Source organism: Liolophura sinensis, chromosome 7 (assembly GCF_032854445.1).
Source record: "Liolophura sinensis isolate JHLJ2023 chromosome 7, CUHK_Ljap_v2, whole genome shotgun sequence".
Lineage (NCBI taxonomy): Eukaryota > Metazoa > Mollusca > Polyplacophora > Chitonida > Chitonidae > Liolophura > Liolophura sinensis.
In genome coordinates, this window is record NC_088301.1 from 49,560,716 (window position 1) to 49,576,609 (window position 15,894).

The following is a 15,894-nucleotide window of genomic DNA, read 5'->3' on the forward strand; positions in this document are numbered from 1 at the left end:
CATTTGCAAAGTATGATGCAACCTCTTAGGCTTTAAAGAGAATATCGACTCGGCGTTTGGTTTAAAACCAAACCCGGGGTAAGTTAAGTACAACATTTTATTAATAAAGATGTATCTGTGCGGCTGTCGATTTTTTTAAGGCGAGAGGTCACGATGTGATGTGGACGTGTGGTGGTGGGCCACATCTCTAACCAACAGCTTAGCCCACCCTCGTGTTGTTCGTGGCAGCGTAGTTTACACAATTAAGTTAGCGGCTAATTCTCACTGAATCCGAGCCACAATAAACCTTCCGCTTGTAATAGAACACGCACTACAAAATGATTTGGCGTAGTGACTGTTTCCTTAGTCCAAATAATTTGCCGGTTCTGGACAATAGCGGTAGGGCGTAAAGCCGTGGCAATGGTCCCTCGGTGTCCAGAGCCAATCTGTCACCTGAGACGCCTCCATTCTTAGCCATACTACCACTGTTAACTACATCTTTGTTTTCACCTGATTGCCGATAATCGGGATCCCCTCACAGTGCGGTCAGATCAAAGGAAAAACACCGAAAAGCCTGCAGAACTTTGATACTTAACATTCCGAAGGTGGTCAGCCCAAAAGAAAGGCTCCTGTAGAAAAACCAGCTTAGAATCTCTAACCATACCACAGCCCCCTTTGTTACGACCTTCCGCACAGGTCGTGTCCAGCTATGGGGTGGTCATTTCTGGCTTTCACCCGGTTGTTTGGCGCAGGCCGTAAGCTCAGTAAAACGACAACTTAATAACACCTGTCCCCGCTAAGGCATTTCTACGGCAATACCGGTTAATGAGATTAGAAAGTTTTCAAGTAGCTAGACACACTAATCTTTTAAGGGAGCCAACAGACCTTATTAAAGAATGCAGTCTGAAGAGTACACATAATAGTCCTCGGATACAATGCTAGTTACATAGAAAAAACTTTGATAAAAATCAGAACATTGTATCAGCTTTGCCCGCTGTGATTTGTGCGGAAATAAGTGAATGGCCCATCCGTGTGCCAAGTTAAATGGCACGATCAGAAGTTGTATTGAAGCCCCGTGGGTGTCGGAAGGAAGCGGTACGCAAAAGAGATGACCTGGGTGTGACTGGGTGGTCAAATTGAGTAACGATTTCTTGTTCGGAGCGGATTAAAGTACCATTGGCCAACCTTAAGGCATGAATTTTGATGAATTCTGCAACAGACTGTTCCAAAGATGGAAGTATAAAGAAACTGAAATTTAGTTTCAGGGACAATTCCTGGATAGTATAATAAACTGCCATGCCTATTAATATACACAAAAATAGGCACTGTGAACAACGTACCATTGTACAACGAACATAGAGTACATTATAGCAATTATATTACAACTTATCTTGCATGTAATATCATTTTGTTTATATATTTGTTCGCTTTATCTCTTTTCTTTTACTTTAAAACATTATTTAAAAACAAAACAAAAAACAACTGTAAATAAAACACCCATTCTGTTAATCTGGGGTGTCTGTTGTATTGACTCGACATTATCACCGTGTCTCAGTAAATAAGTACATAAGTGACAGATCCAGGGACCTAAAGGTTTTATGAGAGCTTGTTATTTTCCTCTCTTCTCAGTTGTTTGATCCCACAATCAAACGACCAAGAGTACCCTGAGAAAGCGTACTCCTCGACCCCAAGATATTGCAGACACTATATTTGCTACAATCGAAGTTGGACTCCAGAATATCTGTGTTAACAAACTTTATTTTACAACAACAGTTATTAACGCTTATCGTTATTATCGTAATCCCCCAGTATACAGGAGGAAACCTGAAAAATGCTTTACTGCGTAATTCGTTCTTGGGTTAAAAGTCTTTAAGTCCTAACACTTAACATAAGACGACAAGCACAAAGTGTAAAGTTATTATTATAAATTATAAACGTATTCTTTTCTTTTTCATTTCAAGTTTTAAGTGTAGACATAACTCCCAAAATATGAACAATGTGCTGTACAAACATGAGTACAGTATTAAAGATATTTATCTTGAGACATGTGAAAATTGAAGAGCTCATTTTCTAAACAACAATATTATTTGAAAATACATGTGTAGTTCCTGAAAAGTAGGTCCAGTCCTGTTTTCTACTATTTGCGGAAACTGCATCTTTTGTAACAATATTTCATTCAGGACAGTGACAGTTGAGTATGCGGGGTTTCCGACCAAAGTATGCGAGGCTTCGGATTGTAATTTGAGTAAAACTGAATATTTTTTTGAAGATAAGATCCATTGGGGCTTAGCCACATGTGTTCAATTATAGCATGTAATGTTTGTTTTTAGCAAATCTGTCCGTTTGAGCAAATAACACATGAAGACGTTTCTTTAATGTTTTATAGTTTTAATGACGTCTTTCTCTCAGTGGAGTAATATTCCTGACGCACTGGGCAAAACCTGGATTTAACACAGTTTGAGCGTTCAAACAACTTTGGCATAACTTGCAAATTAATAGGCATTTGTTCAGCAGTTTCTTCTGGGCATTCCGTATTTTAAGATCACGATTATGCAGAATCTGTATATGTATCATTACATGTTATGCTAATTCTCCTGAACCTGAACAGTGGCTTTACGATTTCGAAAAAACTCCTGCTGCAGGTTAATATGCATATCGTTGTCTTTTTATAAAAGTGAAATTTTTCATTTTATTGGTTTCGTTCTCAGTAATTATGAATAAGTACACATCAAATGAATTTATAATTACCTCAGGCAAGTTTGAATAAGGGGGGAAATGCCAAAACTATGCTTATTGCCCTAGAGACAGGAAATTTGAGTATATTTCTTGTATTTTTAAGAAATCTTAATCTCCACACTTATATATGCATATGTATGCATCAGCCTTTTCACCCACAAGTGCCATAAAAAGACTGTTTTCGTTTCGATACGCGCCATGGTCTTGCTCCCAACGTGGGAGGGACAAACCTCTTCCGGGCTATCCCATCTATTTTTGGCTGCAGTCACGACCATTGAATCGATCTCCTGGAGCTGAATTATTTCTGTATCATCTCGTAGGGTACCAGTAGTTTAGTCCCATGAAAACTAAAGAAACTATAACATCGTTACAAAACATGAAAAAAATAATTAAACCTTTGGGGAATATACTGTTTTTGCACTTGCGCAATCATTATTACATTATTAAGAGCTCTCTTCCTAAGATGTTTCTGGTTTATGTTCATTGACTCACAGAGTGACCTTTTTTAATAATGATTATAAAAAAAGGCACTCGAAGTAGTTCCTATCTTCACTTTCTATAATCCAGATGGATCACCCTAGTCTCTAATGTAATGCCGATGTTTTATTTCGCATGGTTTTTTTCGACCTCTGGAGACAGGGATGGTTTGCAGGGACGCTATTACGTGGGTGTGTGTCAGGTCAAGATCAGGAGAGGGCTAGGAAGATTTGTAAACCAGTAGTAGCCTTTGTAAGCATTTCCCCTTACGCTAGAATGGCGTAACAGCGCATTTTAACAGCGCATTTGGATGTGTACGTTGGTGTAAATAAAAATCCTTTCGTTTCGGAGTCCGATATACAGGCTTAGTTTGGCCTTCCTCGGCAATGTCACGGTTCGGACGGTAGAACTTCATGGGCGACCCAGTGGGGTTTACCAGGCAGCACCGTGCCTTATCTGTCGACGGACCATACGCTAGCTGGCTACACGGTGAAATCAATACAGCTGGCTCTCGTCCTACTGAATTCTGAACCCACATACACACACACATACCGTGGAGTAACTTCCTAGTAGACACAGCTAACACATTATACATCCTTATCTTTCAAATAAATAAAACGTTCGAATGCCTCTTAATTCAGCACACTCATTGCATTTATCCTTATAGTAAACCCTGGTGTTATTTTTAGCCACAGGAATTAATACTTGCGTTTACTGAGAAGCGGGCTCGCCGTGCTACGGACTGTTTTACACATGCTTTGAGTCTACAATTTTCCTTCTATCGAGCGTCCGATACAGCGGAAGGCCTAGTTCTACACTGCACTCCTGACTGCATGCGACAGTCGCCCCTGAGAACGTAGATCATCAAACTAGTGGATGACGTCATTTTCCCAACGCGGGTTAAAACAGCTCTTACAGCTAAAAGTCTGATTCCCTGATTAAAACTCATATAACCTAGCACTGACCAATGTCAAAGCTGCCTACGAGCTTTTCCAATCCTACTTCAGTCCATCCATAAATGTAGCCTAATACAAGGTTTTTCATTCAACGATTCATTCAGCTAAAGGTCCCGCCCATGTCTGCTCTGTGATTGGTCCATTAGATGTGTGACGCATTGTAATACTGACTATAAAGATGAGGTCTGAACAGTTATACTCACTATACACATTGCTACACCTAGCTGTAAGTATTGATTGAGATTCTTTCATTTATCACAATTCTGTTGTGGTATTAGCACAACTTTGGTACAGGAAACAAAGTTTGATTTAAGGACAAAGCTATTGGGTTAAGGACTCCGGCATAGTTTGTTACTCGCCAGTCATTGTTTTACTGGCAGTCAGTCGTGTATTTTGATTCACGGTCTCGCACCACGTGGGTTCTCAGTATTTCTGTTCCCCGAGTTAGCCCCACTTTAATAGTATAAACAGAAACAAGGACTGTACCGGACAGAGAGGCCTTGACGTTTCATGTAAGTTTACTGTCTTTCCTCGTGTCACCTGTGTACGAAGCTGTCATGTTTCTTTATTTTCTTTTTTTTAAGCCTCATATTTTTGACAGTTATGTAGAGGCCAGGTAGCATTTCTTGTTATGTAGATTTAATCTCTAATATTGTGTTACTTGTTGTCGTACTTATATTGGCTGTCTCGAAGAAGGACATGTATATAGAATTTATCTATGAGCAGTCTATTTCTTTAGAGATTGTTATTCGATGTGAAACTTACATAGTGTAAAGGAGGGCAATAATTTAAATGAAGTTTTAATGGAGGCGGGATTTATCTGTGTGTGACGGCTGCAACTCTAATAAGTTTACCCAGGTGTGCAGTTAGACAGTGCCTATCATCCCTCCAGGGGATATTGTATCTTGATGTCTTTTCCATTTTATGTGCCTTCCAGCTAATTGTATGCATAATCGCAGCTTGTTAAAGATTGGCTCTCTATCATGCTTGAGAAAATGTTAAATTAGGGATAAAAGAACCTCTGATTGACACATGTCTAAATTTAATATATAGTCTTAAAAGTGAGGCGGATGGAACAGGCAATGATTGTGGCTGTTGAAGGAAGTAGGAACAGTTAGTTGTTTTTTCCGATGATGTCACAGCTATAGCCTGCTCTGTTGAGGTGATTGCGCGGGTTGTCAAGGTTGTTTTAAGTAGAGTTTATTATCTAGAAACGCAATGTTTTGGCTTACGAGTATGATTAGTCAATGTGATCAGTGGTGTAAGTACCTGTAATTCTATAGTACGGACTTTCGGTGACAGGGCCAGCGGCGGTCGTGTTTATACTCCTAAATGAGGCTCTGGGCAAAGCAACGAGGTTGACAAGGGGATGAAATACGCCAGACAGGGCTTGAATTCAACAACACGTCAGAGTTTCTCGTGTAGCTAAATCACCACAGTGAGTGTCGCTTTAAAGCGGGGGATTCCGCTATGATCGTAGAGTAACAACTAGGCCAGGAAGACCATCTGACGACACATCCCGGCATTTCCCAACATCGCATATATTAATATACGTGATGTCACATACACGTGGTCAGACTCAGTCATGAGCCAGAACTACCGGCAAATGTCAGCATTATAGTGTCAGGTAACCGTCGATCCAAGTACTTACCTGGCGTTTAGTTATCGATCTAGTACTGACGGCTCAGCATAAGCTCACGCTCCTACTACTACGACACTAGTTCACATAGTAGCAGGTAAAGAGTTTTGTATCAGTCGCCGATTTCAACCAGTTGAATCAGTTAAACAGCCGGTAAACCCCCTCCGATTGTAGCGCTGTTTTTATAGAAGGGGATTTCACTGAAGGTTTTACCTGTTACTAGGAGTCCGTGTTTATAATCTGTTAGGCAGTAGCCCAGTCCAAGGCCGCCGGCAGAGTGCTGATTCAGTCCCCCTGAGTCACTGCAGTTAGGCCCCTTTAGCTGGTTGGCCAGCCAACCCCCTCTCACTCACAAACTTAACCGTCTAAGTCGAGCCGTGGATCAATAATCATCACCGATTGGGCCTTAAATATAATGGAGCGTTTCCTCTCTCTTCCTTTCAGACGGTGAATCCACACGAATCACAAGTCCAACTTCGGACGGACCACATCAGCCCTTATATACAGAGTCTCATCGTTGCCGATACTTTACCGTACAGAGTTGACGACAGGATTTGATTATTTACTTGAGTTGATCACCTGCTCTATCTCAACCATGGTCTCCGTTACTGGTTATCTAATTGTACTCCTTGGAGTTCTTATGGGAGCCTACTTCAGATTCTTTTACAGAAGGAGGTAAGTAACGTTGTTGTTGTTTTAATAGTTAAGATATTTATTACTTCACCCATATTAATTATGACTTAATGCTGGGCGCATCACCGTGTCACACTGAGTAACTTGCCTTGTCTCATTTTACCTGTTCTATGTCGATGCTTTGTTTTTCACAGTGTACCACAAATCTGATTTTAATATAATTGTTTTCCGCTTTCTTATGGATTTCCTCCAGGGGCATTTAGCTAATTGCAATTGATGATATTTTTTAAACGTAAAATGTGTTGGTGCGGGGCGGAAATTCAAGTAGCCGACTGACACTGCTTATGGCGCTTCAAATCAATTGTCTCTAATATTTGAAGTTCCTTGAAATAGCAGAATGTTTACCCCTAGCTGCAAACTTCTTAACTGTATAACTTGCCGGGAGCTTCATGCCGACTTCCCGTAACCGGCTACGCTTTTCCCTGTCTCGCATCGTGCCTTAATGCTCTTATAAAGAAGCGATGACACTATTGCCCAGATAACCTGTCTATGTAACTGGCTACTGTAGCAACAAGTAGAACAGCAAGCCCTCTTGCGGCAAAAGTTATGCCATTCTCCAACAAAGGTTATTAAGCGGTCGCGGGTAAAATTCCTTAAACAGATACTGATTTTTTCCCCGGCAAATATTTATGTTCCCTTTTCTCTCTACTGTGAACAGCGGAAGAACGAGCCTCCGTTGGTTACTGGACATTTTCTTTGGGGCAGCGGCGAGGACTTCTCTAAACAAGCTGTATCGTTTCTCATACACAGATGCCAAAAGACGGCCGGGATATATTTACCATTCGACTTCTGAACCAACATTTGACAATAATCATGGATCCCCACAGCTACGAAAATATGGCCAGAGAAAGGAATTTCGATTTCGATGCTATACAGAAACAAGTGAACAGGAATGTGTTCAATTTCCAGTTGGTAGACGCCAGGAAGATGCTGAAGGAAGCAGGGAAGACCGTTCGAGGGCCATCGCTTACCAAGGGTATGAGGGTCTTCTCTGAGCATCTTAATGAGAGCCTGTTCAACGCGGGAACAATGGATATGAACGGCAACGATCTGCCTGCAAAGCCCTCGTCAGAATGGCAGACTGACGAGTTGAGAAACTTCACCTCCAAGACATTGTTCTCCGCAATGTTTTACACCATTTTCGGCAAGGACAGCAGCCTCGACCTGAGCAAGTTTGAGCCACAGATTGTCTACAGAAACTTTGATCAGTTCCACAAGTACTTCAACTATCTTTGGCTGGGGGTACCCGTCTGGCTCTTCCCTAAAGCGGGAGATGCTTTGTCCGTGCTTGTCCAACAGCCCAGCTCAGAGGATTTTCTCTCCAGAAACGACCTTTCGGATTACATTCGATTCTCGATGGAATTCATGAAGGACCGTGGTCAATCAGAGTCTGACATTAAGGGTCACAACTTAGTCTACCTCCATGTTAACTACAACACATTCAGAGTTGCCTTCTGGTGCCTGTACAAAATCATAGGAGAACCGGAAAGCATTGGCTGCTCTGAAGAAAGAGGTTTCCGCAGCTGTAAATTCCAAGCTTTCTGGACGGTTTCCCGGAGAAGAAAACGACGACATCATGTTCAATCAACAAGAACTGGAAGACCTCCCCATATTAGGTAAGTCCTGGCTTCTATTTGGATCCCCAGGGATGTCATAGTAATAACACTGAGCGCAAAGATATTTGGATTTAAATTTTCTTGATTGGTAAAGCTAAACATAGAAAACAAATCCATTTCTTAACAGGGATGGTTAGTTAAAAGTGGACAGGAAATATCTGATAAAACAGAGTGAATTTTAAGTAGAAAGTACACAATTAGTTTTTTTCTGTTTTTTTCAGATAGCATCGTGCAGGAGACGTTGCGAGTGTCGAGCGGGGTGTTCATGGTGAGATATGTGACAGAGGACACCAAGCTTCACAATGGACGACGGACAGACCTATTCCATCCGAGCTGGCGATAGAGTAGCCATATATCCTCCAGCAATTCATAAAGACCCGGAAATATACGCAGATCCAGAGGTAAATATAGCAAATTAATTTGCAATTAAGACGGCTAACAGCCTTAAATAAATTAAGTAAGAGAAGGAAATGACGAATGAAACTTTTTTCCGCCTGTCTTCAGAAGTTTATTTTGACTGAAGCCTGGTTGATACTTTATCTTAAACTGATCAGCCACTTCATTCAGCTGTATAGCTAAATATAAGCAGCGCCATTGAAGGATAGCACGATAAGAGGAAGAGCTCCATAAGAGAAAAAAGAGCTCCTGAAAAGGTTTATGTAGGTGTGTGTGGTGTTATCAGGAAGATCAAATTGTTTTAGGCTACATGTGAACGTTACATATCAAGCAGTAGCTAATACATGTTTTCTGTTGTTTATTTACAGACTTTTAAATACGACCGATTCGTCAATGCCAAATTCTACAAAAACGGAAAGCAGCTTAAAAACCCCATCATGGCTTTTGGGTCGATTTGTCCCGGTAAGCGTTACGCCATCTTACAAGCAAAGTGGTATCTGTTCACACTAGCTCATATGTTTGACTTTGAATTGCTAGAAGGTGAACAGACAGACATTGATGTGAATTATTATGGACACGAAATCTTGCCACCAACAAATGACGTTCATCTTAGGTACAGAATGAAAGACTGTTACAGTGAAGATAAACACCCTAGGTTATCGTTCGTTGATTCCAAGCGAACAGCGAGCCCTAGTCTCAACGAGGTGTTCTGACGCACTGGATAAAAAGGCATCTGTATTATAAACAACACTATTTATTTATTTATTGTATTTATTACAAACATGGGAAGCTGATAAAAAGCGAGTATTGAAATTTTCATCACTCATGTTTGTAACAACTGTGGAATCTCAAATTTGGCTGAAGACCCGAACCAGTGTCTGACAGAACGTAATGTACATAATAACGTATACACCACGGAACGAAACTGCAATCCCTATGAGTATCGTTGAGGCTCCACCACCTTCGATTCCAAGCCAAGACACTCACAGGAAACTCAGCATTTATTTATCTATATCTATATGTATAGTACTTCAGCAATACGGGTAAATGTGCAAAATACCAAAAGTACGACCACACCATATAGACCACCGGAGCTGAATCTACATTATCCAGCGGACAGCACCGGGCTGATCATCACCTGCTCTACACCGGGGCTTAATTCTTCCGAACGAGGAGTGCATCACCCTTATTGCTGTACTACTCTTCAAGACCTCCACCTCTTCACAAGTGTACAGTCGTTGACAAACTCTTTATGCCAACTGTTTTTAAGTTGGCTTGGAACTGCCATTGTATTGACGATGTGCGCTGTAGAGCCGACATGGTTTGGTATGGCTTAACTGGAAACTTTAACGAAACAGGGTCTCGATTTTGTGTGGACTGAACGTGGCCAGGGTAACTTTTTAACCTCTGTCAACTAACTCTGAATAGCTATGTGGCAGAGGTAGAGAAAGACAAACTCATTTCATCAGATTCTCAAGCCCCTAATATGTGATAACATTTCCGTCTCTATCAACACCATCCATTGTATATAGAATTTGATGAATTAGATCTTCCTTCCATATATGTTGTGACTATGTGTTGTGTGTGCCTGTTGAATGTGGAGCTAGTCCGTGTCCAGTTTCATCTTTTCGACGATCGTGTGATGCCCGGGATTTCTCTTCTTGATGCTTCACACAGAGAACTCAGTATTTCTACATACATTATTGCATTGTTTGTGAAGAAATTCGCCTCAATCAATGTCTTTAAGTCGGGCACACTGGATAAAATAATATACGGAGAAGGCGGCGAGTATATCTGTGTTGTCTGTGTAGAAACGTTTTTGTTTTATAAACAGGTTGTGTGTGTTGTTTAAATCGTAAGACCAAAATTTGTTGTGGAGTTAAAGTCTTGTAAATTTCGTTTTCGCAAGATAGTTTTACTAACATGTCCTAAGCTGTTGCAAGTGAGCCCGTCCTTATATATGTGTGGAGTGTTTTAAAGTCCATTCATGTACAATGTATAGAAATGGGCATGCTGGCAGAAATGCCAAAGTAATCGTCATAATTTATTCACATGTTTGTTTTTTTTTCCTGACATCCTCAAAGTTGTAACTTAATACGTTCTGCCCAAAGACTGAATTATTATATTGGTGCTTATGTATTTATCTTATCTGAGGCTAAAAATCTAATAAATGAATTTTTTACGTAAACATCCCTTATCATTGTATATTCTTTAGAAACCGAAATAGAACTGTATAAAGATGTTTCGCTTACTGCAGAATATTCGACTCTGAGTTGTTTCATCTGCAATATTATATCGTCAGACTTTGGATAGTTTAACTGCTCTCTAGTATGAACTACATAGGGTAACAGCCATATAGTTAATTATATGCCAACCTTTGCCTATGCAGCAAGTATTGAAGAGCAATTAAACTATCTTACGTGAAAACTTATCATGCGAAACGCCCTAAAGCATGATACGCCAACGAAGAAGGGTGTACTCCCCTCTGGGGAATATATCTGGGTTTTATGGATAATGGCTTCATTTATTTCAAATAGGCAGCAGCGACCTGTACATATCCCGCAGTGTAAACTGTACAGTGTGACGCTGAATATTTGCAATAAACCTGAAGTTGTTATTGATAAAAGTAACAGAGGTATATACGCTTACAACTGGTGACATTCGCAGGTTTCCAAATAGCCGTGAACCAAATGCAGATACCACGAATCATGCATTTGTGTGCAATGCTAACTTTTGCGTTGATGGCAATCTTAGTTTGAACAGCTGAGTTAGATGTTATAAAAAATTAGAATGTCGTCTTCCATAGATAAATCTCTCAGTCTGTATATCAGCCAGCAGGTCGGTGAGAATAGCACTGCCGCGGCGAGCACGTCGAGATGCACCACTGTATTTGTATAGAGATGTCATGTCTGCACTGACAGTCTACAACTCTGATGGGTGATATGCATGGCGACATAGATAAGTTGGTTGGCGTGCAACTTGCATTTTGGGTAAATGAACTACTGCGCCTAAATGATCATTTATTCAGAATTCCGTGTTGAAATCTAGTGAAGAGAATTCCTTTGTGAGATGACCGTAAATACTGAGAAAAGGTGAAAGCTTTACCAATGTGAAAAATGTGCCACTATCCGAAATAACAATGCCTCGGCATTAGTGTTTGCAAACCAGATTAGCCATAAGATATACACAAGAAGGATTTTGAGAAATTTTCACTGCAGAAGGTGATAACTCGGAACTCCCGAAAGCAGCAGTAGGAAAATCAACATGGCGGGTAAATCAACGGACCGTTACCGCGCGTATACATTGTCTGAATCAAGATGTCACAAACAAAAGATTGCGTTATTCATGAAAAAAAGTATGCTATAGCTGTTGTACACGTGGCATACTCCCAACAATTGACTTTAACTTTGCTAATGATGTGTATGAATATGTTTCAGGACTGTAACAAATTTACGACATACACGCTGTAAGGACGTTCAGATATCTTGAACATGCCTAGATTACCATTGTGTTCACACCTTTGAATTAATTTATACGAATACGAATTTATACGAAGTTCGTGTAGATCCGGTAATGCATATTGCGTTCTAAATATGCTAAAGATATGAGCATTCCATAATATGTTGTCAAATAAGTGCGCTTCCTACATAATGAAAAATGGGATCTTTTCGAATGTACAGTGCACCTCGAAAAGTACACGGTGATCATAAAGATCTAGTTTCAGTCAGTACATCAGGGAGACATGGATCGCCTTATCTGCTGGGATAATGTACTGTATATAACACAGGTCTAGTGTTATGCGTGAATTTGCAAAGAGAGCCTTGAGGTTCCCTTGGCGTGAGATATAGAACGTCAATAGCCTTCCACGTCATAAATCGGCGTATAATAAAACGTTTGATCTGTACATGTGGTTGCATTTGATTCTACCCATGAAGTCACAGAATTGCGGTGCGCATAAAACCGAAAAGATATACATTGCATCGAATTAGCAAGTCTATAACAATATAGAATAATGCTGCAAAAAATATATAACCGAATCACATGTATACACTAGTGCAACTAAATGGTCATGTGCTTAAATCATAATTGAGAGAGTATGGATTTGTCAGAAAAGAAAAACGTAAGCCCATAAGCCTTTATTTCAAAAAATACAAAGCGAAACCCATATTTAAGGGCTGAGATTTACCTAACTGTTTTAATCTTGATCCCAGACATCCTCTGGCCTCGGGAATTAATTACCAGTGTATTGCGGCAACATGAAAGACTCTGATGCGCTTCTTATTCATCTAACCGGTTGCATCACTCTGCAACTGGCTTTCTACAGAGCGAAAGTCTGTCCCACGGTCGTTCTTTTATAGAATCTGAAATATTATACTATAATATGAGGTACTTCAATCAGCTTATACACTTTCCGTTATCTTCAGATCATCTCTGGAATAATAAAAAAAATAAATATGATGGATGGCGTATATGTGGTACTTAGAATTATCCCAGTCATTAATGTAAGAGTTAACTATTGCAGACACGTCCGGGCGTCTAGGTGTTTAATACGGGTAGTGTCAAACACGGGCCGAAACCTCGGTGACAAAGTTCTTTAATCATGTCTATGCCGTCAGATAGTCGCCTAGGTCTCCAACTTTCACAACCCCCGGTAACAAAACTAGCTTAGTCTACGGATCAGTGATCAGCCAGGTATTCTAATTAATATGTCCAGTTATCTGACTTAACATCTAGATCAAATGCCTAAACGACCCCTCGAGATATTACTAACTCTGCCATAATGCCTCAATATACGACCTGGGAAGACTTGACTAGCCAGACACCTTTCCACGATCGGGCAAACAAACCTTGGACGGAGGAGGAACTACTCAAAATAATTTTACAATAGAATTGTTAAAAGGGTTTGCAGCAGCGTCTGCTGGTGCGTTCGGTTTTGTACTGAGAAGAAAAAAGAGGTTTTCTTTTTATCACTGTTCGATTTGGGATGATCTGGTCAATGATGACTGCACGTAACAGTGAAAAAACATTTTCGTAGTAGTCGGTAAGAGACACCAATTTGTTACTCCATAGTGACTTACTCGTACAGGTGTATAATGAGGAGAGAATGTAAGCCAGGTACAATGCTCAACTGCATAATGCTCATCATCACAACAATTAACTGCAGGCAATCTGAAGTATAATGTCGACTATTTCTCAGTTCAAGTATCTCCGTATACAAGGAACCATTGGTGTACACTGGAGCTGAACGCTGGGAAACTCTTGCTCTAAGGTTAATATGCATTTATCAACGCCTATTCCCAGGTAACAACTAATGCAAATGTTTATAAGAAGAGGCTTACAGAGCAAGAAATTAAAATATGACTTAAAATTGACTTTTAGGTAGCACAGAAAAGTTTTTGGGGATGGAAAGAAACGCCCAACTGTTACCGCCCAGGCGAGCTTATCTGGGTATGTGCATGGAAAACTATTGCCATCTTCTTGAAATTTCAGGATGATAGCACAGTTAAAATATTTAAGTTAAAAGAACTTCTTAATGAGCAACCTTAAAGAAAGTAACATACCCAAAAGGTTAGAGTCGTTATTACGTTGGTATGTGTAGAAGCTCACATTTTTTATGAAGCGTAACTGTGGAGGATTCGCGTTGTCTGGCTAAAGGAGGTCTCGCCCTCCCAAGCTCTCCAGTAGGGGATCCACCCTCACCGAGTCAATATTGAACTAACATGCACTAACGTGTGGGTCTGACTACGCATATCTCCAGTGTGAAGCGCCAAGTTGGTCCCTTTAACCGCTAGTTTTAGCAACCACTCTTAAATAAAACCACAGCTATTAGCACAATTCCCAATATAACCATTTCGACATCGTTACTTTTATAAATGAAAAAGACCTTGGGTTATTACATCCCTTCGCGGCATTCCAATAGGATTTTTCTACTACATAGCCAGCTTTTAACTGATTCATGTTTGACACGTTTTCAAGGATGCATGAAGTCGATGAATGCATTAAGACGTAATCGCCTGCTCAGAAAAGATTCCGAGATGAGTCAAAATGTTTCTTTTCTATGGTGATTGCGTAATTACAGTACAAACCTTTCTCTGATTTATATAAACACATAAGCTAATAGGATAAAGATGGACTTCACAGTAAATCGCTACCGTTTAACACACGTGCTTTGCGAATATTTCTAAGGTCTCCTGTAGCAGGTAATCAAATGACAAGCTGACAGGGTGAGTAGTTTACCGAGCTAAGTTTACAGGCATGTTTCACATTGAAAGGCGTTGTCTCATGTCTGACCTAATTTGTATGTTAGTTGTCTAGATGTCATTGCAGCGTTTGATTTACTTCAAAGTGGATGGAGATTCGGTATTGTTAAACAAAACGTTCCAAGTGACACGTTTTTGAGAGAAAACGCACAACACCTTCAAAAGATGAGACGGTTTCACGGGGTACTTCCTTGCGTCGAGATGCCGTGTTGACTGAAGAAGTCACGGAGACTACAGCATGCTATAAGCAAAGTGTCACCGGATCTTAATGTTATATGTACTTAGTTGGACATAATCCCGTGGAGTTTTTCAAATGACAGTATGTGGTCTTATCTGTTACAGAGAGTTGTTGCTTTATCCTAATTCGTCCCACCAGGCCATGTTTGACCTAGATATGTTGCCTATAAAGCTCTACATCTTTTAATCCGCTCATCTATACTTTTGAGGTGTCAATATATTATAACAGACGGAGTCAAAAAACACATCTGTAACATCTCTGCTTTGCGTCTGTAACATCTCTGCTTTGCAAATGCTGACACCAATATTTGCGCTTATGTTTATATAAGAAAAAAACTCAGAACTTAGAATTACACTTTCGTTGCATGATATACAACATAACATAAATTCACCTTTTCTTTCTTGATTCTGTCAATGCCACTATCATAAGTAATTGAAATAGCTGCTACTTTACATATGTATTACTGTGAATTCGACAGTCCACATTCCCGAATCACTTGCCTTCAGCCCGCGTTGTAGAGTGTACAGATGTCAGATCCGACATCATTGGTCAACCCGCTCACGATGTTATGTTCCACTGATGAAGTACCCCAACCTTAGATCAACCTTCAACCAAAAGTACATACTTTAAAATAAATGAGATCAGATTTTTTGGAGATTTCCCGCTTTGAAACGATGGAGCACTACTATATTTTATTTCGGAGCAGGCCTACTATGCCTTACAGGCCTAAAACCGTTCCTTTTGCTCATGAGTATATAATGATCACCCAAGGCCATAGAGGAGCATAGGGTAAAATGTGAGAGTGTATAATTCAGAAGAGTGGACACAAGAGTCCCCTGCACGGCATTAGAAAAATGTGTTAAGTCGGGTCATCGCTAACGTTACAGTTTCCTTAGCCGCTTAC

General features: G+C 40.3%; 1 protein-coding gene across 1 annotated transcript; it reads left to right on the top strand.

Annotated features, from left to right (window-relative positions):
• The first annotated feature begins 4,381 nt into the window (after positions 1-4,381).
• On the top strand, positions 4,382-10,737 carry LOC135470128 (cytochrome P450 7A1-like). Its single transcript, XM_064748889.1, is given in 8 exon segments — positions 4,382-4,660; positions 6,232-6,462; positions 7,138-7,244; positions 7,247-7,968; positions 7,970-8,096; positions 8,318-8,391; positions 8,393-8,497; positions 8,861-10,737. Coding segments are annotated over 7 exon segments (1,560 nt in total). The 5' UTR covers positions 4,382-4,660; positions 6,232-6,382; the 3' UTR covers positions 9,206-10,737.
• Positions 10,738-15,894: the final 5,157 nt, after the last annotated feature.